We start from the raw sequence: 25919 nt of genomic DNA on the forward strand, positions 1-25919 counted from the left end.
GCAAAATTTCTTCCTATTATAAACAGATAAACTTTATTTTAAACGAAGCTTTAATTAAAATGTCCGATACATCACCTGCCGTTCAGTTTTCCAAATGGTTGTTCAGCTGCTTAAAATTTATATTGTGAAAGGGGGAGGGGTAATAATCTTGTGTTATCACGTTTTTAACTGCTGTCCTACACAAGATAATTAATTAAAAAGAAGTAGATGACATCAACTCATAAACAATTCATAAACTATGACATCAAATCCCTTTAATATGATATTCTAATAGCATATCATATCAAGAGAACGGAACAATATTACATACCTCCAAAATTGTCTAAAATAATTAGACAACGAAGAAACACATGAAGAGGGGGGTCTCCACGAAAAATAACAAGATTATGTCAGAAACATTGCGTCCGTAGACGTTATTTTACCTCCCCCCCTCTCTCTCTCTCTCTCTCTCTCTCTCTCTCTCTCTCTCTCTCTCTCTCTCTCTCTCTCTCTCTCTCTCTCTCTCTCTCTCTCTCTCTCTCTCTCTAACAGAGACGTGAGGTTAATATAAATTTTAATATGTTTAATATGATTTGTCCTCGTTTGTTTTTACAATTAAACATTTTGTTAAATAAATTAAAACTTTGTTATCGACACTATTGAGATACTATGCTTAACACGCTATTGAATTTCTCTATGATCTATATGTAAAGTTGACATGGATATCAATATGAGGTCAGATTCTCGATCGCTTCTTAAATCAAATACTAGTCTAGTATAATGTAGTAGTTTTCCATCTCTAATGAATAAATGCAGGAGTGTTTGATAATCAAATCTAAATTAAATACAGTAAAACTCGGTTATAGCGAAGTCCTATGGACCAATCCAATAAATTTTCTTCGTAAAATCCGTAATTCATCATACATGTATCCTTATCACGAATTCGTTATAATCACTATTATAATAGCAAATTCACTATATATGTGTACATGTTTTCTTTCATTAGACCACAATTTTTGCAAATTGAGGATTCGAAAGAAATTACATTCTTTTAACACTAATCATAATCGGATTGTTAATTGAAGAATTTATGTGAAAATAAAATCATTTAAACTACTATGTTAAATGGGAGTCAAACTTTTTAAACAGTAAATAAATTCGTTAAAAAAATTTTAAATTTCGTCATTATTCACTTGTATGGAACTCAAAATCAGTTCGCTATATCCGTCAGTCGTTATACATGTATATGAATTCGTTATTGCCGTAAAATTTTGTAAAGATTTGTTAAAGGTCACGATTTTGGTCAAAAATTATTTTTCCGATTTTAATATTTACAATGAATCATAAAGGCACTTTTAATAGGCAACCAAAATTTGATTGTCATTTGTTGAGTTATAAGCGAGTAAAAGAGCTTGAAATTCTTCGCTATGTAAACAAAGCGTTTGTTTACATTTTGAACGTTGAAGTAAAAATTTCAGTTTTAAACCGAAAACTAATGTTTTAAACGTTAGGAAGTGTTTATCTATGCTTAGAATAAATAAAAAGATAGACAAATAAGCTGGAAAAAGATTTTTTACTGGTATATTGAACCTATGTAAACAAAAACAGAGCACGAGCCTTGTTTACATGACAAAGAATTGTGAGCCCTGTATCTTGCTTATAACTCTACGAATGACTCTCAAATTTTATTTGATCATTAAAAGATAAGCATTGTAAATAATAAAAACATAAATATAGAATTTGATCAAAATCGTGACCACGCCCCATGAAGAATATTAACAGGGCCTCAAAACACTTCCTATATACGAGATTTCGCTATATCCTTGTTCGTACTAAACTTGTTTGTAGCAAAGCACTAAATGATTCTACAAAACATTCAAGCTGCTATAAAATTGTTTTTGAATAACTCTGAAATGATGGTGAAGTTGAAAACAATTCAACTATATTCGTCTATCCAATATCATGCACAGAAGTTTCGGAGCCGCTCGAGCTTTTTAAAGAACGGAACAGTTCCAAACCCTAATCCTTACCAAATTAAAGATGGTCTGTTTAAGGTCGGTTCTTGAATTCGGTAAAACTTTTGAGGAATTTGTCAAATGAAATATTTACGAAAGGAAACAGTAATTGCGTATTTAATCATTTTTGAAAATTCGCAAAAAGAAATCATCGACCCCCCTCAACATTTATTATTTCTCTTCAGGACCTTCACTGGATACATAAATCGATATCGTGAAGTTTCCTTTATAGAACCGTTGTTAAGTGTGTCATATTTTTTTTTAAATAAAAAAGTATGAAAAAAGCCAGAGTATAGATGCTTGTTTTTATTAGAAACTTGAAAAATGAATCACAAAACAAGAACATATTTTTATAACAAACAACTGTTATTATTTATCTTAAACATTTAGCTTTAGGAAAGACAAGGAGAGCCAAGTATTCATGAATATAAAATGATCCAGTGTCACATCCAAGGGGCGTAGGTCTGTACAGATCCATTAAACCACCAACAATGCGATTCATTATTTCTTTCCTGCAAGATCAGTAAACAAAATTAATGTTAAATAAAAAGTTTTAAAATCTGAACGCGTTACATGTCAGACGACAACATTGGTTTCTAAATTTTAAGCACATGTTGGACATAATCTTAGATTTTACGGACTTTGATATTGGAAAGAATGTTGAAATATAACTTTTTATACCGCATTTCGGAACTCCACAAGACTCTACGTAGTAAGTCCCGGGCACCATGTAACAAACGGGCTCTGTGAAGCCAAAGTTTGCAAAGTAGTTTCTGCAGTAGTTGTTGCTGGGAAGAAACGAATACACTCCAGACCAATTTAGACAGGTCTTTCCACTGACGGTAGTACTAACAAAGCCCTGGTATGTCGACCCGTCCCCGGTATAACAGTCCTCGTCTGGAAACACGTTTAAAGTTTTATCAATTACATCTTATTTGATAATACAATGAATACTGTACCAGACACTAGAACCTTACTTTATCTGAGAGTGATTACTATAATTGTAAAACGAGTTGCTTTCTTAGAGATTCAATTTGCTGAGTTTATTTTACCAGGAACATCCCCGTATCCAGTGTTAGTGGTCTCTGTGTTGGTGGACGAAGAGTCTCCACTTCCGCTTCCGGAAGATGTGCCAGACCCGGAACTTGTACTGTCACTTCCGTCCACACAAAGGTTATCTGAACAGGAATAACCCCCGGGGCAGGAACTGCACGAGGCTCCGGATACATATGGCTTCTCCCCATTGTAGTTGCCACTGTAATTGATTAAATAAATTATCAAATGTTGAGAGAAATAGATATAACAAGTCTTAAGTAAGACAGGAATCGTTACCCATTTCCGTAGTTGCAGACGACAATCGTTCCACCGTTGAATGAAGACAATCCCGTTATAGAAGGACACGTCTGACTGGCACACCCCACATACTCAGAGTCCGCCCACGCCACCTGTACACCAATTAATGGACAATGTAGCACATAACATGACTGTAATCATACTAATAACTAGTGACGTTAATCGATTGCAGAACTGCTAATCGGTTCATCGCATTTCTTTGCGACGGATTAACCGATTACTTGTATCAAACTACACAATTTTTTTATATTCTTCATTTGTATTTGCCAAATACACAACGACAACCACGACAGAAATATTCTGTTTAAAGTATGAAAAATATTCATCACAAATTAAAAAAAAAAATGTAAAAGAAGGAGCAAACATGCATATGTCACAATTTTGTAACCAGTTCAATGTCTCAAATAAAATGTGATCAAAGTTTTCATATGACAATCTCTAGAAGCCTTATTTGAAGTAATCTTCTTTTCGGATCGTAAAATTATGTACATGTAAATGTATGTGCCCAATATATATGTGCCCAATTTAAGCAAATGCATTTGTTTTTAAAAATTAAATTTCCAAAAAAGAAATGGCAAAAAAAAAACCTCATTAAAAATAGCTAAGACAATGATAATATACGCGGTACTCAACGGTCAGTGGTTCAATATGTATTTTAAAAAAAGCTGAACAAGACAGAACATTTTATACGAGGAACCGATTACTGACTGTGTAACCGGTTACCATCGGTCCAACCGAGTAATCGATTAACCGGTTGGGATTTATATATGATAAATTTATTAAAAAGAGACAAACTGATAAGAAAGATCCTGGGCGAATGCGCGCGTGTGATTTTTGTTACTCGTTTTATACTGCCATTTTAACATATAAATTACCGTCATATGTGCAGTGTATAAATAACTATCATATCGAACAAATGGACAATATGCTAGTACATGTATTATACCTGTGTGTAATGTCCACAGACCCCATAACAGGTCTGGGAGCTGTACGTGTAGTCGTTCTTTTCACTATCCCAAGCCTCCACTGCGGAACTTGGATCTACAGTACCTGCACATAAAAGAGAAAATCACATTTTTTCACTTCTATAAACTCGAATAGGTAAACTTTAGGTATCTTGACCTAGTATAATTTCCTTTGGTTCTGGTAATGATCTAGATATTGTTATAGTAAAATATATTCTTCTACATTATTTCAATTAAGTTCAATTGTAATTAAGACTCTCATAAAGTCAGTTTTTTACTTCTTGATGTGACGTAAAGGTTTTCGCCGACATAGCTGAACTGTGACGTCAGGGCCGATGTGTCCGTGGTTCTTGCGGAGTTATGCCCCCAAATACATTTGTTTGCATAAGTCTGAGCTACTTCAGCGAGCTCATTGCTCCATTTCTATTAAAAAAAATTAAAACAAAAATAAAATGCCATCCTCTTGCTCAAGTTAAACTCTTGACGTGAATTGAATTGTCCGATCCTATTTCATTTTGAAATAAAATATTGTTAAAATAAAGTCCAATTCTAAAGTCCAATTCTTTTTTAAAAGTAATTTTAGATTATTGGTTAGACAACGCTCACGGTTGCCAATATCATATGTAGGAACATGCGTTTGCCTGTATACCACAGAGTAGTTTATGAGGACCTATCCAGATCTTATCTATATATTTCTTCATGAATGACAAATAAATCGTATTAATAATAGAACATCGATACATACGCGGATTACCAAAACTAGCCAATAATTGCCATTATTAAACGGCATAGATTACATACATAAGTATAAATGATTATTGTCAGCTGATCAGAAAAAAATGTCATATATTCTTAAAATTAAAATATGAATTATATTTGAAGCGTAGATACTATGGTTTTTACATGTCTTGATGTTTAGAGAAAATATGTTACCATTTTCTTCATATTAGCGGCGGTCGGTACAACAATAGATCTTGCTACATTATGAGCGTCCAGGTATTCCTGCTGGGCAGAGGTGCTCTGTCGCTTCTGTCTGGTGTCCCTGGCAACTCTAACCCGGCCATTTGGGTTAGATATCTGTAGAGGAACCGAGCAGAATCAAATAGATATCTCACATGGAGGACACTTCAATACACCGTTTAATTAAAATAAAACACATTTTCTAGACTATTGGCAAAAGATACGAAATGTTCCGGATGTTTTCCAAACTACAACGAACGCGTTTTTATAGAACAATGTTACAAATTTCATATGCATATTCTGAAAAGTCAATTTAGAGATAAACCTTTGTTAAAATTTCGTATGCAATACAATAAAAAGCAATTAACAACAAATTTACCTCTAGGTTGAGGCTGCGCAATACGTTCTCCAAGTCCTTTGCCTCTTTTTCCACTGTTATTGCATAAGGAAGCTTGAATTTCGCCGCTGCATCCGCATATGCTGCCAGAGACAAACAACAACAAACTACGATCAATACCTTCATAGTGGAGACAACAGATATCTGAATTAGTTTTTTCAGAATTCCCTTTTATAGCATCTTTTTCAATCTCATTTATTGACGTCAAAATGTTTGTTAAGACTATATGTCCATATTAGTATTTCTTTGAGACATAATCAAGACTGTCTTAGTGTCTTTGAATACTAACGAAAAGCGGCATGAAAAGTCACGGTTACAGTTTGCTGTTCAATACATTAAACATACACCTACCAAACAGTGTGTACTCTAATTAAAAAATGAAACAACGCCGACCGAAAACCTATTAAACTACTATTGGTGCCATTTCTGTACATGAATGTTGATAGAAAATTCTATAAAATTCACAATCTACTATGTACACAGTAATTTTCTCTAACTGAACAAGGTCACAATTACTGTAATAGGGTGGGAACAGGGGTCAAGAGTGAAATTTAAATGTATGCCTACTTGTATGCGGATTAAACGAAAATCGCTTTGATTATATCAAGGTCGATTCGAGGATTAAGTAAAGTGAACTGTGATGGAATTCGTGGCCTCTAAGGAAGTATTCCTCCATTGTACAACAAATCCAGCGTCTTGTTATTTATGGGCGGTATAATGACTTGAACTCAACCTATTTGGCTGAACGTGAGGATTTGCTTTTTGGAACTTGCGAGATTTTGCAAACAGTTGGCTCCCTTTATTCAGTGATTGCGCCCTGTACAATGACCGAGGCATTGAAGACAGGGGCTTTGAGCATTGTGAGGTTTACTTTTTTATTACTACATTAATTTATGTATTTCATTATTACTGATCATTCTTCTGCTTGTCTTTGAATAGATACTATGAATTAATTAATGCACCTAGATGGAATACAGTTCCTATTACGAATTAGTCTGCATGCTGCTATAATATCATATTAATCCTCATGTTGTTTCTTGTAACACATTGATTACACTGCATATTCATTGTTTTTCAGTTGAAGAATCAAGATGACATTTCAATACTTTTAATCGGCTACCACAGGTAAATTTACAATATTGCTATATATGACCGATATATCTAGGTCATTGTGCTATGTGCTTGCTATAAGTAATTGTTATACTTTCATGTTAAATACTGAAATCTGATTGGTTAAGACGCAGTTAATAATATTTACTATTACCCTCAGCGTTAGCAACGCACTTGGCAACGGGTAACATTAAAAAATGTTACATGCGCGAAAATTATGCGCGTACGGTTCGCTGTAGAATTCACGTTATTCCTATATAAAAGCAGTAAAATTTTCTTAAAAATTTTAAAAAAGACATTCAGTATAACAAAATAAATAGTGCCTGTTTGGGAGGATAACAGTTGAAATTGACACCCCTCGAAAACCATTGTCAACCTCCGCTTCGCGTCGGTTGACAATGGTTTTCTCGGGGTGTCAATTTCAACTGTTACCCTCCCAAACAGGCACTATTTATATAATATTAAACAACAGCTGCAGTTCTATAGAACGTATTTCACGCAATAAGGTACACATTGCTCAAGAGGGATGTGCGGCCATTTGTACATTTGAGGATAAGAATGTAAACATTTCTTGAACTGACTTGAACTCTACTACAAGCGATGAAGGGATTTTATTTGTGTTATGTTTAAGTTTATCTGTAACACAAGACATTGGACACACAGCGGTCAACATATATTTTGAGGAAAAAGCACAAAATTACCTTGAAAAATAAACACGTTTGCAGTTATCTCTAAATGATCTACTAATTTACTAAATTATTCTCCGTATCTTGTCAAACACTGGACATTCCATTTAATATTCATTTGTCGTATACAGGAATGCAGTCATCGTGTGTGTATAGATCCACTGAGATATAATATGGCGACAAGCAAACCTAACACTGCCTTTGGTTGTATATAGATTTGACCGTTTTTTAAAATCATTTTTTAATTGACCAGCGCTCTAAAACTTAGATTAAATAGATCAGTAACAAAGATTTCTAAAACTGCTTCAGAGTTAACTTTGGTTGCTAATAAATATTGCCTTCAGAAATTGTCTTAACACAACCTATTGCATAACCAAAGTAAAGCTGTCTGTCTTTTTTGTGTTATCTCTGTCATGTGTGGCGAGATGTTTAAGAATAATGAACCGACAGGATAAAAAAATTGGGTTTAGTGCAGGCATGTAGCAACAAAAAGAATGAGCGGGTTTATTCTTATTAGTCTCCTACCGGTTTTCACCGGAGGGGACTATAGCTTTCCTCTGCGTCCGTCTGTCTGTCTGTAGGTACGTCTGTCCGGCCGTCTGTCTGTCTGTCTGTCCCACTTCAGTTTTCCACACTTTTTTTCTTTATGCGTTTGAGGAATAATATGAAATTTGCTGAACAGCTTCAAAATGTCAAACTACAGATCAAGTTTACACTTTTGTAGCGTCTGGTCGGAATATATTCGAGAAAATTATTTTTTTATATTCAAATTTTTTAATGTTCGGGTTCGATATTCTGCGTACAGTGCATTGTTTTCACAATTTTCACAAACCGGTAACTGGTAAGGGACGTGTATTGCATATGCAATGCTCTCAGAATTCTTGTTCTTATATCATATATACTTGTGTATATTATTCATATATGCGGGTTTATTCAGATTCTTTTATTCTTCAATGCATATTCATGTCTACAGATTCTGAAATTGTGCACTTTCTCTGACTAATTACATGAACATTTTATCAAGAGACAGCATACTAGTTTCATCGTTTCGTATTAGTGAATTTACATTGTAGCATTTATCAAACTGAAAATAGCATACTTTATTTTTGTTTTTCTGTTATAATGTTTACAGACCGCCAGCATGCTGATGAAATTAAAAAAAAAGCACAAAAATAATGTGAAATTTGCAACAAAAAGGCGAGTTTACGACCCACCTAGAAGCTACAGAGAAAGGATTAATGCAATGTTCTTTTCTTAAAAAGTAGGTTACCTAAAATTGAAATTTCTCAAAAAATTTAATTCTCAATAATGTAATATTTTGTTAAGGAATGGTATAGATAAAGAAGCCTACGACACTTTGAAAATAGATGATTGTAAAGCAAGACAACCCGTTACCAGTGTCAACTTTGGATCTCCAGAGATCTCAGTCTTTGACTTATCACTTTTCCATAAGTATTGGTCCTTGGTATTAGTAATTGTTTGAATAAATAAGTTAATTGGTAAACTTCATATCATGAGATATATTTAAACAGTGCCTCTTTTACCCGGTTTTGCTCATAGAAAAAGTCTAGCGTTAATCAAATATGAAGACGTTGTGTGAACAATTTTTAGCAATTATGTTCATAAATAATCTAGATCTTGAAACACAACACATCCATTGAAACATTGGGATAAGAGTATATCATTGGGAATGCGTGTTCATCAAGTTTTTGAGCTTGTACTAGTCCCAACTTCCACACCAATACATTGGTGTTCTTGCACTCTCTACTTGTAAAACACGTGCTACTTCAAGGTCATCTAATTTTGAAATGCAAAATCAGGAACGCTCAGGAATGAAAAAATCATTATGATAAACACAAAATGGATTTTACCCTTTTCAAATAACAAAATATGATTCATCAATTTTCCATATGCAGGCTTTTAACAATTTAACGTGTTCTTGACTGATTCAGGGGAATTTTGCCTACATTTGAACGTATTATCAAAGGTGTCTGTGACATGATATTTTCGTCAAATGCACAAAGACATTTGTAGAAGATAGCATCAACAATCAATAAAAAAAGCAAAACAAAACCAAACAAAAACGCATAAAAGACAGACGCGCCTACACACTTTAACATTTGACTGACAACAGGCCAGAAAGTACACTGGTGAATTACCGATTTTTGCAAGTAAGTATATTTTTGTCTTTTTTTGACATTTTCGAGTCCTTTATAAAATAAAAAATCTGAAGTTATCTTATAAAATGCTATAATAAATTAAATACATATATTTTTAAATATATTTACCTTGTTTAATAATTAAATAACAAAAATTCTGATATTTTTGTCGGAGTATTTACCTTTTATTCAAATAATTAAAATTATATCGAACTTATTATTGAAATTATAGTGAATACATGCAAGTTCAAATCAATTTTGTTAGATGTGATACAATATCTACGCATACAAACTAAGATTTTACAAAATCAGGATTGTACCAAATAAATAAAGTATTTACATGAATGTGATGTTCACATTGGAGAGTCAACCGTATCAAATATCTCTATTATAGATGCACAAATTTTACGTTGAGTGTTGCAGTATTTTCATATGGCTAAAGTAAACGAAAATAAAACGTATTTGCAAATGGGTTTTGAGTTGCAAATGTCACTTTAAAAGTTTAAAAGTAAAGGAGTAGCAAAGCATAATAATCTTTGATACATGTATAATGATATTCTTTGTAAATCATTTGTTTGGCTTGAAAGAGGTTGCATGTATATTCTTCTCTTGATCTTTTGTTTGTTTTAGAAAGTTGCATCGAAAGAGGATTTGTTGTTCAATTATTTGTAGGTAAGTTTCTCCATTTTCGTAACATTGATTTAAAAAAATATTCACAACATTACATTGACTTATATTACAATATATATTATCTTTTTGATCAATCGGATACATGATCATTTGATCTTTTTTCTAAGACATCATAAGAATCGTCACTGTAGATAAGTGAAATCAGGTTCAAACCTGAATTCATGCAAATGGAATTGCATCAAAAAGCATGCAGTGTATTGACTTTCGTTTCGTTACTTAGTAACGAATCGTAGTGGTGAATCGTATAACATATTATGAGAGATGGATAACGATGGTTATTTCAATACTATATTAATCTGAGACGAAGAAATCCTCATAAAGATGAATCTTAAAACTAAAATATTTGGATGTCTTGTTTGCTTAATAAACTTTTATGGCCTAAAACATCAAGAACCTCTCGGCTGATGGCATTTTTTGACCATCTATCCTCATTAAGAGAGCAACCTTTATAAACTTCAAAGGATTTATAGAATTGTTGTCATGTTTCTGCACTAATTATCAGAGGATATAAAGATCAAAGTTTTAATTTTTTTCCCAAATTGATCAATATTCAAAGCTGAGAGGCAGCCTATTCTATTATATAGAATATACTTTCATGGCATCAGACTCAAGTGTGCTGATTTGTCCGTTACAGATCGTCGTTGTCATTGTTGTTATCGTCGGCGTAAATTTTCACATCCTCATCTCCTGCATATGCGTTTTTTCTTAATTTTAAAGAACATGTTTCGTTTTTTATTTATTTGAGGCTAAGTAATTATGGCTTGGTGAATCGAACAAATACTATTACACTTAGCATTGAGAAAATCGATATATTATCAAAAACACATCATAAATTTCCCCCTTTTTATTTAATGAAATAAGATTTTTATTGATTTTCCATGTTTCTAATAATTTAGCGAGTGTTTTATTGATTCAGGAGAACTTTGCTGAAATTTGAACCTCTCTAATCATCAACGGAATCTATGACATAATAGTTCCATTTAATCGAGAAAGAATTCACAAAGCAAGAATTTTTAAATGTTGTCGTTTTCAAGTCATTTGATTTGGCTATTTTTACAACACTCCAGCTTGATTCAATCTCGAAGAGAGCCACTGCATAACCTCTACATTTTTAAAAAGATTGACTTGTTAAACTTGTGAATTGTGCTTAACATGTTGATAAAAGAATTTTAAGTGTATTAGAAACCTTACTGAGAAAGACCCAAACAATTTTGATAAATAACTTAAAATATTTCGTTGAGAGGATTTATATAGGCAATGTCTTCTATCCCATCCGCTTATGTGATATATTGCATAATAGTATATTGTTTGAAATAAATATTTTGTTTATTAGCTCACCTGAACCAAAAGCTCAAATGAGATAATTTGTTCGTTGTCTGTCGTCGTTGTCGTTGTTGTTGTCATCGGCGTAAACTTCCCACATGTTTATCTTTTCCGAAATCATTGGGCCAATAAACTTAGAAGTAAACATCATTGAAGGAAAGACTATTAAGTTTATTAAAATGAGTCAGTTTACTTTTAAAAGGTATCACTTTGAAAAGAGTGAAAATGGGATGGAGTGTCTTAAAAATATTCTTCTCCAGAATCACTGAGCTAATCTCAACTCAAGTTGGCACAATGCATCATTGGGGGGAAAGATTTTAAATTTATTTAACTGAAAGGGCATTTTCTCCTCAAATGGTAAATAATCAAGAAAGAGTGAAAAAAGGGTTTGTTGTTTTTAAAATCTTCTTGTCCAGAGCCATTAGGCTAATTTAAACCAATCTTGGCACAACGTATCCTCGGAGAAGAGCTACCAAGTTTGTTTAAATAAAAGACTAATTTCCCCTAGAAGGAAGAAAATCAAGAAATATTAAAAATATGATGAGGAAGTATAAAACTTTTCTTCTGATTCTGAAGCAAAAGCCCGTAATAACCAAATTTTTACATTTCGATATATTTTTGAATTAAATTTGTTCAAATCTTGTCCCCAGGGGATCATAAAAAAGACCCTTTGAGTTCAAAGTCGTATTAAAAAAATAAGCAGAAAATACCCCATATAATTCTTCTGCAGAAACAAAAGGCTTTAATTTATGAAAATATATTTGAAAGAAGTTATAATACTAAAAAGTAAGATTATATCGCTTTTAACACAGTGGGTCATAATAAGGCGGTTGGGGGCTGAGTCATATGATGAAAAAATGACAATAACAAACCGCCGACCATCTCAAAAATCCATAAAACGAAACACAGATTGTATTTGCTGACAAGGTCGTTGTATTGACTATAGAACTTACGAAAAGATGACTTTGAACGATTCTATTGATAGTCCTGTTGTATCAACTTGTGTCAGTAGCTTGCCTCGCCTTAAAAACTGTTCATACGAAGAGCATGCCCTTGCGTATCGAATTAACTGAGACAAAAACACCATATACAGGTGATGAAGGTATATTGCTACATTAGTAGGGAAAGTTGACTATAGAAATATTGAAGTCATCTCGTTTATCATAAAGTTTTGTTGTTAGGTTACCATCAATGTCCATTTCCTGTAAAATATCCAAATATGAAACAGATGACGCAGACTCTGTGGTATCTTATTTTAAGTTCACTTGGATATATAGAGTCGACGTAAAAATGGAAATAACAATTGTGAATTGATAATCCGTCGTCGATACACCTGAAAGTTGAATTAAAGGCCACAGCGAATGATTCATTTTTTTCACGTACAAGTTTTTGAATAAATTCTGCTACATAAGAATACAAAATAAAGTCTGTTAACAATGGGGCACAACTGGTGCCCATGGGAATTCCAACAGATTATTGGAAGAATTTATTTCCAAAAACTGCATAGATAACTGTTGTCTATCAGAAACTCAAGCATCTTTTTAATGTCACGTACTTAATAAAGACATTCTTCCGAAACAAACAGTTAAGATCAGGGGTGGTGGGTGAAGAAACAGGACTAAAGATAGGATGCTCAAATTTATATTATTAAATCAAGGTTGTTTATGCTTAATAGTATCTATATCTATTAGGAGACATATACAATTCTTTAACTACTAGTAATACCAATAAATAGAACTTGGTTATCATAGAGAAGCAATTAGAATTGTTAATACTGTGTCTTTAAATGGATGGAGTCTTTGTGGCATTTAAAAAAAATAGTGACAACAGACGTAAAAAAAAACCAACACCAAAAAGAAAAAAAAAGAACAAAAGGCAAACGCGTCCATATACCTTAACAATTGACCGACAATAGGTATAAAGCTACTAGTTAGTGTTCTGGTGGCCAGTAGAGAAAGTGAAAAGATTTCTATGACATTGCCGATGCCTTTATAAAAGTAAGTCTGAGATACTCTAGCATGAAACACCAAATTAATGCAGGTACGTCTATTTTTTCTATAGATTTACATCGTGTTAAAAAAATCAAACAAACCTATTGCTAATATTTGTTTTGGATTGATTGCCTATGATTAAAACAGATTGCTCGGTGAATATGTGCAAGTTCAAATTCTCTCAAAACATCAATTGTTACATTTGTATGTTAGGGCAAACTAAACAAGCTTTGAATACTTTATAGAGTTGTCTTATTTTCTTCGTAAATTATTAGAGGATATAAAATGAACCAAAGCCTTCAATTTTTTTTTGAAGTAAATCAAAATGCTAGCTAAGCAGTGACGTAGTCTATCCTGTAATAAAGAGATGATTTGATTTAAAACGATCGTTTTATGACCTCATTGAATGTATTTAATGCCATCTAATTAAAATGCACAAACAACCTTGTGAATCGAACGTATACCATTACGCTTAACAATGAGAACATCTATCATGAGGAAATCTAAAAGGATTTTACTTTTAATGTTTAATAATAAAATATTATATTATTCTGTAGAACTTTCCCGAAGTTTGAGCTTCGCTAATCATTAATGGCATCTATGAAATGATTAATTCATTTTATCGAGAATGAATTCACAAAGCAAGTTTTTTTTGAAATTTTTGTTTTTAAAGCTGACATGAACTCATAAAAGTGTCTGGTCGCCATATTAGTTTTGATCGCTCCTCTACTACCACTGGGGTATATATACCGGTCGAGAAAGTTACGGTCGGTTGCTTTCCGATCGAGGCATTCAGGTTACACGGACTTCTAAATGCATGAACTACATATTGTAGTAAAATCGTTGTAGTAAATAATAAAGGAAACAGCAGTCAATAAAATACAAAAAAAAAACATGTATATTTATTCTTTGAAAGAATTTCCAAGGTATCCGTACTATTTTGCACAAATAGTGCTGCCTTACTTCACATGCACATCGAACACGTATGTCGTTCATACAGAGTGCATAACGTCTGCATCTTTTTGAAAACCCCGGCGGCACTCCATCTAACACAGTAGATGAATGATAGTAAATCCAAGAAAGTAACAAGTTGAACGTAAAATCGTTTCCATCGGTTTCTACAAAAAAAAAAATCCATGCGATCATTGACAATGCTCGATCTGCCACAGTGTGTGATTGCACATGTGCAATGTTATAACATACACAGGAAAACGGTCTACTATTATCGAGGATTTTTGAAGTATCTGTGTCTGGATTTCAGTTTGTCTTGTTTCGTCGCTCATTGGATATTCCTTGCCAGTGCAGTGGTTGTCATATTATTTTTGTTCAAAACGCGTTTCTACACGTCTTTTCGTCCAAGGTAACGTGTTCGGGTGAATGAAATACCTGAATGCGGTGAAGCATGAATAGTGCTTTCGGCCTTATATAGGGGGTGTGTAGCGATGAGCAGAACAATAGAAATCGACAACGAATATGGCGGTAGTCGGAGATAAAAGGGAAATAATGCGTATTTATGAATTCATGTCAGCTTTAATTAACGTCGGCTTGTCGTAATTCATGTCATTCAATAAGTGTTATTAGTATCCTATTATATTAAATTATTTATACAATTACCTGTAAATGAATTTGGAACCCTATACTTAAGGAGTATTTAAAAAGATATCTTGTCTTTTTATGGCGGAAGCTTTGGACATTTTGTAAAAGTTAGCAACAACAAACAAGAAAGAGAAAACAAAAGGCAGACGCGTCTACACATCTTAACAATTGACCAACAAAAGGCGTTACCATTTGTTACTTGTAAATATGTTGGTGATTTACCGAATTATGCGAGTAAATATAACATTTTTAGATGCCTTTATAAAATTAAAATCTGAGATTATCTTTAAAGCTGAACACCGCTCGTAAATAGGCACTGTCACGGAGATACCTGGTATATAAACCCTTCGATTTCGTTACACCCGATTGCACACCTGAACCTCGTGGCCGACATGTAGTATTCCTTTCGTGGTCTTTAGATTTTATGCATTTTTCTCTTATCTTATGTTCATTTTCTGTTTGTAAATAATTCATTGACCAATTTATTTGATGTTAGTATTCTCCTGGCTTCAAAAAGTGCGTAAAATTTGATAATTTCATCGCGACCGGGTAACACGGCGAGGCAAAATGTACGTCCACACAGGTGAGACCTCTACAGCGAAGTACTTTGACTGTTTAGAGGTCTGTCCCTTATATAAGGGTTGTAGGGACAGCAGTGATTAAAGAGAAATATGGCGGACAGTGCCTATTTACGAGCGGTGTTCAGCTTTAACAAATACATGTAGATGTGTTTGCATTGTTTAGCATTTCATACAAGATTATCTAAGATTTTATTCTATAAAGGCCCCGAAAATACTTATTCGTAAAATTCGGTATAAGTTATCAAACATTATTTAGAGGATTAACCTCGTGTTAATGATCAAACACGCAAATTGCATTTATTTAAATTAATCATAATAATAAAATTGGTTTTATTACCTATGGTTGGAACAGATTGCTTAGTCAATACGTGCAAATTTAAATTCTCTCAAACATCTATTATGGTGGTTTCGATACAAAATCTCTAAATATAAACTAAGATAAAAATAAGATCAGGATTAGTACAAATAAAAAAGTATTTACATGTGATGATCACATTGGAGAGTCTAATTATCAACTATCTCTACTATAAATGTACAAAATTTAAGAAGTGTTGCAGTATTTCTATATGAAAAAAGTAAAGAAAGTTGTAATGAATTTGCAATTGGGTTTTGGGTAGAAAATGCTACTTTGAAAGTTTTTTCGAAAGTCAACAAAGCATCATTTTCTATAGTGTAATGATATTCTGTTCAAGCACCTGGTTGACTTGACAGAGGCTGCATATATGTTCTTCTCTTGGACTTTGTTTGCTTTACAAAGTTTCAATGGAGGATGATGTGTTGTTCAATTTTAGACTCTAGCACTCTTCTTGAGACGATAAAGTCCTTAAAGATAAAGAAAAGTTTCAAAATCTTAAAGCTGAAATATTTGTATTTTTTTATTTGCTAAAGAGACTCCTGTGGTCTAAATACAGTATGATATTTAGAATTTTTCGGATAGATTGGATGCTTTAAAACGATTATCTGTAACACAATTGGTAATTCAACGCAACATATATTTCATTTTTGCGGAAAAAGCACAAAATTACCTTAAAAAATACGTTTGCAATTATCTTTTAATGATCTACTAGATTACGTAACCGCTTATCGGAGCTTGTCCAACACCTTAGTAATCTGGGCACCCCATTGAGTACTCATTAGTCATATAAAGGAATGCAGTAGTTATGTGTGTATTTATCCACTGAAGTTTTTGATATATGGTAATCAAAACTAAACAAGGTCCGTGATTAAATATAGAATTGACTGTTTCTTAAAATTATTTATCAATCAAGCAGTTCTTTAAAACTCAGATTAAATAGATCAAGAACAATGGTTTCTTAAAACTTTTTCAGAGTAAACTTTGGTTACTATTAAAAATTGCCAATGGGTATTTGGTTTGATAAAAAAAAATAGTAATCGAACAGGATGCTTAAATTTATATAATGTCACACAAGATTGGTTATGTTTTATTTCGAGATATATGCACTGCTTTAACTACTATTAATACAGAAAATGAAACACTGTTACCCTATCTAGAGGAGCATTTAGAATTGTTATACCGTGTCTTTTTTACGGCGGGAGCTTTAATGGCATTTAAAGAAAAAAACGACAACGATGTGAAACCCCCCAAAAAGCAATAAAAAATGCAAAAAAGACAGACGCGTCTAAACACCTTAACAAGTCACCGACGAAAGGTGTAACTGCATGTAGTTACTAGTATCTAGGTTCTCTGCTGGTAGGAATAATGCGAGTAAGTATTCATTTTTCTATGACATTTTCAAAGCCTTTATAAAATAAAAATCTAAGGTATCTTGTTTGAAGTACTGAAATAAAGCAAATACATCAATTACGTGCAATTTCAAATTCTCTCAAACATCTATGTTAGTTGAGGTGAAAAACAATGCATATACCCTTATAAAGAATGGCAAACTATATTAACCTGGTAGACTTTAAATAAAATTGTTTTATTTTCCTGCACAAATTATTATTGGATCAATACGCTAAGCCTAAGTGGAGCATATTCTGTTAGATAGAGGTTTTTTGATTTAAAACGATCGTATTATAACGTCATTTAATTTATTCAAGGCCAACTTATTTAAAATGAACAAGGAGCCTTGTGAATCGAACGTATTCTATTATACTTAGTATTGATAAAATCTATCATGAGTTAAGCCAATGGATTTTACCTTTTGATCGCTCAGTAATTAAATATCATATTATTCTAAAGAACTTTGTCGAAGCTTCATTAATCATCAACGGTATCTATGTATTGAAAGCAACATTTAATGAACATTCAAGTTTGAAAAAATTTGTCTTTGAAGTCAGCTGTCGTATTTCATGTCGTTCAATGCACACGAGTTATTAGTATCTCAGTCTATTACGAGATGTATACAATTTTCATACCTTTAGTGATACCTATAATTAAACTTTGGTAACCTATACTATTAGGATAATTTTAAAAAAAAAGATATCGTGTCTTTTTAAGGTGGGAGTTTTGGACATTTATAGGACATAGCAACAAAAACAAAAATAACAAAACAAAACAAAAAAAATCCAACAATATGCATAAATGGCGAACGCGTCTAGACACCTTAACAATTGACAGATAAAAGGCGTTACTAGTTACGATTTTTGAGAGTAAGTAAACCTTTATGACAATTTTGAGGCCTTTATAACGTACAAATCTGTGATAATTTTGTATGAAATACTTAAAAAATTCAGGTATATCTATTTTTAAATAGATATATGTCGTATTAATATTCAAACAAACATGTTACTAGTGGGTTTTTTTTCAGATTAATTACCTATTATTGAAACATAGTACTCATTGAATACTTGCAAGTACATATACTTTAAAAACATATATAATAATACATGCGATACAAAATCTATGCATATAAACTAAAATAGCATAACATAAGGATTGGTTAAAATAAAAAAGTATTTACATGTGATGTTCAAATTTGAGTGTCGAATGTATCAAATATCTTTCTTATATTAAATGTACATATTTAACGGAGTGTTGCAGTATTTTATAGGAAAAAAGTTCACAAAGTTGTAATGTATATGCAGTTGGGTTCTATGTAGAAAATGGGACTTTAAACATTTTTCTCTAAAGGTAAACAAAGCATCTCATTCTATGATCTAATGATATTCTTTGTCAATCATCTGTTTGGCATGGCAGAGGCCTTGTACCTCTAGGAGTTTTGTTTAATTTTTTAAGTTTTATTGGAGGATGATTTCATTTTTAGGCCATAACAACCGTTTTGAAACAGAGAGCTCCTTATAAAGATAAATGAAAATTTTAAAAACTTATAGCTAACATATATGGATTTCTTACTTGCTAAAAGGACGTTTGTGGCCTGAAATAGCATATTAAAGTTTTTATTGGAGTAGGTGAGATGTGTTCACCCTCATTAAGAAGGACACACTATAAAAAATTCGAAGACTGTGTTTAAGATCTTTATATATTTCTACACTAAATTAACTACTGAGGAATATTTGGTATTAAATTATAGAAGAAATATTTTTATCTGCCAGATATCTGTCCCTGCAAGAAAATGATTCTCTCATGTGCTACGTAATAAGGAGTTTTCAGGGGCTAGAAGTCTCCGCTTCGTGTCGGTTGCCAATGGTTTTCTCGGGGTGTCAATTTCAACTGTTAACCTCCCAAACAGGCATTATTAATTATATAATGTTGAACAAAGAATTTTTATTTGGTACCAAAAACCGAGACTGACTCTCAAGTCAAGTCAAGATCGTATCTCACCTTTTAAAAATCGAACGGAAGACCTCCTCGTTTCTCGCAACGAGATCATGTCTATTATCTCATATAACTGAATTGAATAACTTTAAAACTAATTAAGCAGGAGTATAACCACAATTTTAAGCGGAACAGTGATTTTGGATATGCATGTACATGCAAACATTTGTACATGTATAATGTATATGGTTTTCACATCAAAACTACTTGAGTTTCGATGATTTTTAAAAAATGTATTTTCCAAAGTAATGCACCACATGATAAGTCTCAACAATTAAAAATAATTTACAATTTTGTTTTGTTTAGTGACATTAGTTATTGCTGTATAAATTTTTGACTATGTTTTCTAACGGTGATAACAGAAGAACCAATATTGCTTTATTTTGTCTGATTCTAAAGATACTGGATTTTCAAGTATATTCTTGTGCAGATTTTCATTCCTTTTTGTATGTAAAAGTAAACGGATGTTTGATTAATGAATGTTAAAGTTCAAAATTTTAATGCAACAACTACAGTACAATGTAATAAGAAAAACCCAGAGAAGAGGGTGGTCTATTTATTGAAAAAAAAAGGTTAATACAGATTCTAAACATTAAGGAGAAAATCTCACAGTCCTATGACCGATTCCCGGGTTAATTTGATTTTGTTTAAAATTCTGACAGTAAATCTGGACGTTTTTGCATTAAATATTTCTTTATTTTCAATAAAAACGATAATGGATTATACTACTGATATTTTCCCTTACATTAATGACCCCTAGATACAGGAGAAAACCGGATTTGCCTTATTTAAAACAACTTTAGTCAATTCAAATACGTTGAGTTGTACCACAGAGAAAATGTGGTTGTTGAAAGCTAATTGATAACTTTTGTATAACTTTTGCTATGTTATGTATATATACCTTATAGTAAGACCCCAACCACATTCCTAAAAAACGATCAACGGTAGATGGTTTTTGAGGCAATAATAGGATTATTCGGGCAACAGTTGGCGGTTCATCATTCTTGGATGATCTTGTTCTGTTCTTTTCGTCGGGCCAACATTTTTTTTTGCACATTTTTAGAACATAACTCAGTTATTTAGCCAATCAAATATCCCGAATTCTCGCTAAGAATGCAGTCTTCGTGGTGAAGAATTTTTCTTTTTCTCGAACACTGAAGAGTTTTTGATTGGGGAAACTTTGAAAAGGGGCGTTTCGGAACCTCTTCGTTGCATGACTTTATATATATCCCCCTTTCACATACACAAATCAAAGAAAAGCTTTCATGAAATATACTATTTAAAATCACACTGAATTTTTGCAAGATTCACTCATTTAATTTTTTTTTCATTTTAAATTGCACAACTATTTGTTACCTTCACATGTTCACATGATAAATTTCCTGCATCTTCTCTCAAACACAGTTGTTGTCTTGTATTAGGTACATGTATTAGCTATGTTTTAAAAACTGTTTGGGCATAGTTTTCGACGCATTGATATTTATTGAAAAGAGATGAGGATTTTACATGTATTTGATTACCTTTTACAGATTTAAGGAACTAGTATATTTTTAATCATATGTATATATTTTACAACTTAACACAATTTCAATATCTCATTTAATTAAAATCATTATCCTCTCATACGTCATACTCATTCTAACATGACTTGGTTGAAAGTCCACGTTAAAATACGCGTGTTCGATTTTCACGTAAATAAATACACCGGGCTCCATACATGTCAATTAAAGGGGCATGCATGGTCACGATTTTGGTCAAAAATTATTTTTCCGATTTTAATGTTTACAATGCTTCAGTGAGGCATTCTTAAGAAGCAACCAAAATGTTTAGAGTTTTAATCGAGTTACAGAGCTTACAATTCTTTGCCATGTAAACAAAGCTTTTGTTTACATTTTGAATGTTGAAGTAAAAATTTCAATTCTAGACCTAAAATGAATGTGTTAAACGTTAGGAACTGTTTATCTGTGCTTGAAATGAATAAGAAGATAGAAAAATTTGCTTGAAAAAGGTTTTTTATTGGTATATTGAACCTAGTAAACAAAAACAGGGCACAAGCCTTGTTTACATGACACAGATTTGTGAGCTCTGTAGCTTGCTTAAAACTTAAGACTGGCTCTCAAATGTCATTTGATCATTAGAATTGCATTTCTAAAGCATTGCAAATAATAAAAACAGAAAAATAGAATTTGACCAAAATCGTGACCATGCCCCTTTAAGGCACAGCAATTTGGACACAATAGGAGGCGGTGTATTTTCCTCAAATATTTGATTTGATTGGCCTGGGTTTTGTTCTAAGACAGTAAGATCATATGAAGAAAAATCTTCGTCATCAAGAATGCGCTACGCTTCGCTTCGCTCCGCTCCGCCCATTCTTCATGACGAAGATTTATCTTCATATGATCTTACTATTACGAAGATATCGGTATACTTTGAAATTAATGTGCCTGCTCCGCGTCATCCGATACCAGTGTCGAGAAATCATGTTTCTTCAGCCGACCACACGAGAAAATTATATCTCCGGAACATCGGCTTAAAAGTGATCTAGGCATAAGACACATATTCTAGTTTAAACTCTTCACACTGACTTTCACCTTTACGACAGGTTTTTGTGTCTTTATTTCTAGACTATCTAGATCTTTCAGTTCATTTACTGTTTTTAACAAGTCATTGTCAGTCTTTTGTGATAAATTTAGTTTAAGAACAATTGCTTGTTATCTTTTGTCTGCGGGAAGGGTATTAATCATAACATTGTCATTGAACTATTAATGCACAATACCTGAAAAAAATGTACATTCTTTAAATAAACTTTTACTAACAATCTAAATCTTGTCAAAAATCAATATGTGAGAGGTGCCTGAACTGATCAACAGAAATGGGTGGTATCGTATTCCATTCTAATGTCAAACATAATGTCATAGATGATGCATTGAATTCATCTTTCTGCTAGCTGAAGGTAAAGTGAGATTTAAATGTAAGGGTTTTTAAAAAGTATAAAACTTCAACCTGATTGGTCATTGCAAATCTAGATCTTTTTGTTACTTTTGAATGTTCTTATTAAGTTCAACTATATAAAGATCTAGAATGTATGTTTAATAAATTTTTATTCAACATTTTTATTTATATTATTTGAAGATAATTTTAAACTATAAAAGCAATTACATGTAAAATGTTATGATATAATAATTAATTAACAGTTGAAAAAACATTAAAATAAAGTGCTGTATATGTTTTAAAAAGTCACAATTTTGAAAACGTTAATAATTTATCATCGATTTTTCAGCTTCTTCATGCAGAAGCTCATTAATATGTTTTTGGAATGTAAGCGTTCTAATATTTTTTTCAATTTGTTTGTTCATCATCTTGCACTGTAGTTTTCAGCTTTACCTCGACAATCAAGAATAGGAAAACAAAAGATATTAAACTCATTCAAATACTGTTAAAACGTTTAAATATTTTAAAGCATACAAAATACACTTTTAACTTTGTATTCTTGAATTGATACGTCATGATTTTGTAAACAACCTTTGAAAACATCGATATCAATAAAGATATATGAATATAAATACAATTTCAAATTAAACATATTTTTGTCATCAGCTTTGTAACAGACACATGTGATTTCGTAAGCAATTAATTTATCTCAGTAGATCAATAATTACTGACACGTAGTAGAGATTTTCAAAAAGGTGGAGTAGTGATGGACCTTCCCCTAAAATCATGACGAGATTTAGGAAAGATAGAAGCAGTAACTTACACATACCTTTTATATTTTGAGGTAAACAAAAATAAGTTAGTACATTGCATGTGTAATGTCCTGAAATTCTATGGAAATGTTGGATTTCATTGTGGTTAAATTTTCATTTAATGGGTTCCCGTCAATTGCAATTAGTTGTGCTCATAGCCAAATCTTTCTAGACTTTCTTTACAGGACAATTGCAAAAATTGTTGCATAACCGCTTTTAGCTTGGGTTTTAAATGATATCCCTTTATCAGTGATCGTTTTAAACAAGCGTCTCTTTATCTAACGCATTATTTTGCAGCTGCAGACATGTTTGCATGTTATTAATACACATTTTGTATTTTATACCGTGTGCAGCCAATTGCACTGTGTAAAATCCTTTTATCAATTATCGTATGTCTTTTTTTTCTCTATTTTTTTTTTGGGGGGGGGGGTCAAATTTGCTTGAATGCATACTGAATACCGTACTTTCAAACTTTCACCTCTCAATAAATCAAATATATGTTCTCTAGAAAGTCGTACAAAAATCATTCATATGATGTTAAACATTATATTTTTTCATCGACATCTGTTATGAAAGAAAAAAAAATGTCTGTGTTTCGCTGACTTTCTGATAAATATGCTGTGTTGCATTATTGTACAATTACATTTTCATGGGCGACATTTTAAAATAGCGTTAAATCAACAGTTGTTTACAATGTTGAGGGGTTTTCTGTCAAGCTATGGTAGGTGAGTTTGGGGGTCTTGATATTTGTCTGCTTGAATGTAGTATTATGATATCTCTTCATAAAACCTTCACTTTGTGATGAATTAGATTGAATGTTTGAATAAGATTTGATTTTATCGGGTAAAAACTCTCTAAATGATAATTTTCGGTGCTGCTTAAATATAATAATACTTATTTTTAAAAAAAATGATCATTTGTGAAATCAACTTAAAACGTGACGAATAATATACCTTAAGATGTGATGTAGATGCATTCTTTTAAAATACTCAATACAATATGTTTCATGATGGAAAAAAGTTTATCATGTATTGCAAGTAAAACAAGCTGAGATTGTATGTGCATGATACCATGGCAATCGGGAACCTTCGAGCAATGCCTATAATTTGAAAACCACGGTATATAGAGAAGTGCAATTAAGCATTCAAGGGTCTGTAAAACAATTGAAAATGGATTTTTTAAACAACACAAAACTTTGTACTTCCCTATATTTTTCATTTTCCGTAATCGCAGATGTTTTCTGACAGCGAAAAAAGAAAATGTCAAAAACATCCTGTTGAAATCTTCGATAAAAAAATAAATGAATGCAGATTCATGCATTCCAAAGAACAATACTGAATGTTCTTGTGTCATATTTTGCAAGTCCAATAATTTAGCTGCATACAGTTTTCAACACTAAATAACATATCCTGGTTCTGGTTTACAAACACTACCCTCGAGCTCTATCCCTTTTAAATACATCTCCCAACAACACTAACAAAATGGTCCTTTGATTAGTCATTAACTATAATTATGTAAATAATGTCAATTTGTTTCATTCTGATTCAACGCAAATGCCAGTTGTTGATTACCGATAAAATAGTAAATTGAGTTTAGATTATTTAACTGGAACCATTATCAAACTGCAAATTGTGCATTGCCCATAAAAAAACTGGGTTCTCTTTTAATAGACATCAAACATTGCACAATAAAACTGTAATGAAAGTGGGCGATCATTAATGATTTGAAATCGCAAGATTACGGGTCAAGCTACTTTTTACCTCAGTCGGAAGACTAGATATTGTCCACTTGATAGGGTGAGAGAATTCTTTCCTTGACAGACATCACACTTTAGGTACTGTCGCATTGATGCCAAATAAAGAGTAACAATGTCCTACTTCAACGCTATTGGGTCAAAGTTTAAAGCTCAAACTACTCCGGATATGTTCGGCTACATATCCTAGGAATCGTTTGCTTGTCTGGCAATATCACCCCCGAAGTAGTACATGATCCACATTAAAGTCAAAGACCGTTCTGGTTTCTTTGGTTTTCTTGAATCACAATTCTTTTTATAAACTACAATATTTCTCATTGACATGAATTTTGAATTTTAAAAACTTTGTCTTGTGGATTTGTTCGCTTTTAGTTTGCTATGTCGCTATATTCATTACAAGCGCATGATACATGAACCGAGGTTTTTAAGATATATGAATGGTATCCATTAGATAGATTTGTTGTTTTTTTAGCTCACCGAGCTGAAAGCTCAAGTGAGCTATTCTGATCACATTTTGTCTGTCGTCCGTCTGTCTGTCTGTCTGTCCGTCCGTCTGTCCGTCTGTCTGTAAACTTTTCACATTTTCAACATCTTCTCAAGAACCACTGGGCCAATTTCAACCAAACTTGGCACAAAGCATCCTTAGCCTAAGGGGATTTAAATTTGTGAAAATTAAGGATCAAGCCCTTTTGCAAAGGGAGATAATTAGGAATTTATGAAAATTTTCGAGAAATTTTCAAAAATCTTCTTCTCATGAACCATAAGACCAGGAAAGCTGACACTTGTGTGGAAGCATCATCTGGTAGTGTAGATTCTAATTTGTGAAAATCATGACCCCCGGGGGTAGGGTGGGGCCACAATGGGGGGTCGAATTTTTAC

The 25919-nt window shown here is 32.5% G+C and overlaps 2 protein-coding genes across 4 annotated transcripts in view; one reads left to right on the forward strand and one right to left on the reverse strand.

Moving 5' to 3' along the window:
- Positions 1 to 2285: 2285 nt before the first annotated feature.
- Positions 2286 to 5823, reverse strand: LOC128156283 (peptidase inhibitor R3HDML-like). Its single transcript, XM_052818357.1, has 8 exons — positions 5652 to 5823; positions 5246 to 5389; positions 4591 to 4735; positions 4294 to 4397; positions 3327 to 3439; positions 3047 to 3249; positions 2676 to 2891; positions 2286 to 2506 (listed from the first exon to the last, which is right to left on the reverse strand). The coding sequence occupies exons 1-8, from the start codon at positions 5793 to 5795 to the stop codon at positions 2496 to 2498; spliced, it is 1080 nt and encodes a 359-aa protein (XP_052674317.1). The 5' UTR covers positions 5796 to 5823; the 3' UTR covers positions 2286 to 2495.
- Positions 5824 to 6328: 505 nt separating this feature from the next.
- Positions 6329 to 25919, forward strand: part of LOC128182086 (beta-1,3-galactosyltransferase 5-like) — a 29444-nt gene continuing 9853 nt past the window's right edge. The window contains exons 1-3 of one of the 3 annotated variants that reach the window (XM_052850703.1): positions 6329 to 6529; positions 6748 to 6794; positions 10255 to 10296. In XM_052850703.1, the coding sequence (XP_052706663.1) occupies positions 6494 to 6529; positions 6748 to 6794; positions 10255 to 10296 (125 nt within the window). In that variant the 5' untranslated portion in view covers positions 6329 to 6493. Of the gene's footprint in view, positions 6530 to 6747; positions 6795 to 8597; positions 8727 to 10254; positions 10297 to 13656; positions 13678 to 25919 lie in introns of those variants that run through there. The other 2 variants (XM_052850707.1, XM_052850721.1) reach the window with 2 other exon arrangements.

Source organism: Crassostrea angulata, chromosome 1 (genome assembly GCF_025612915.1).
Source record: "Crassostrea angulata isolate pt1a10 chromosome 1, ASM2561291v2, whole genome shotgun sequence".
Lineage (NCBI taxonomy): Eukaryota > Metazoa > Mollusca > Bivalvia > Ostreida > Ostreidae > Magallana > Magallana angulata.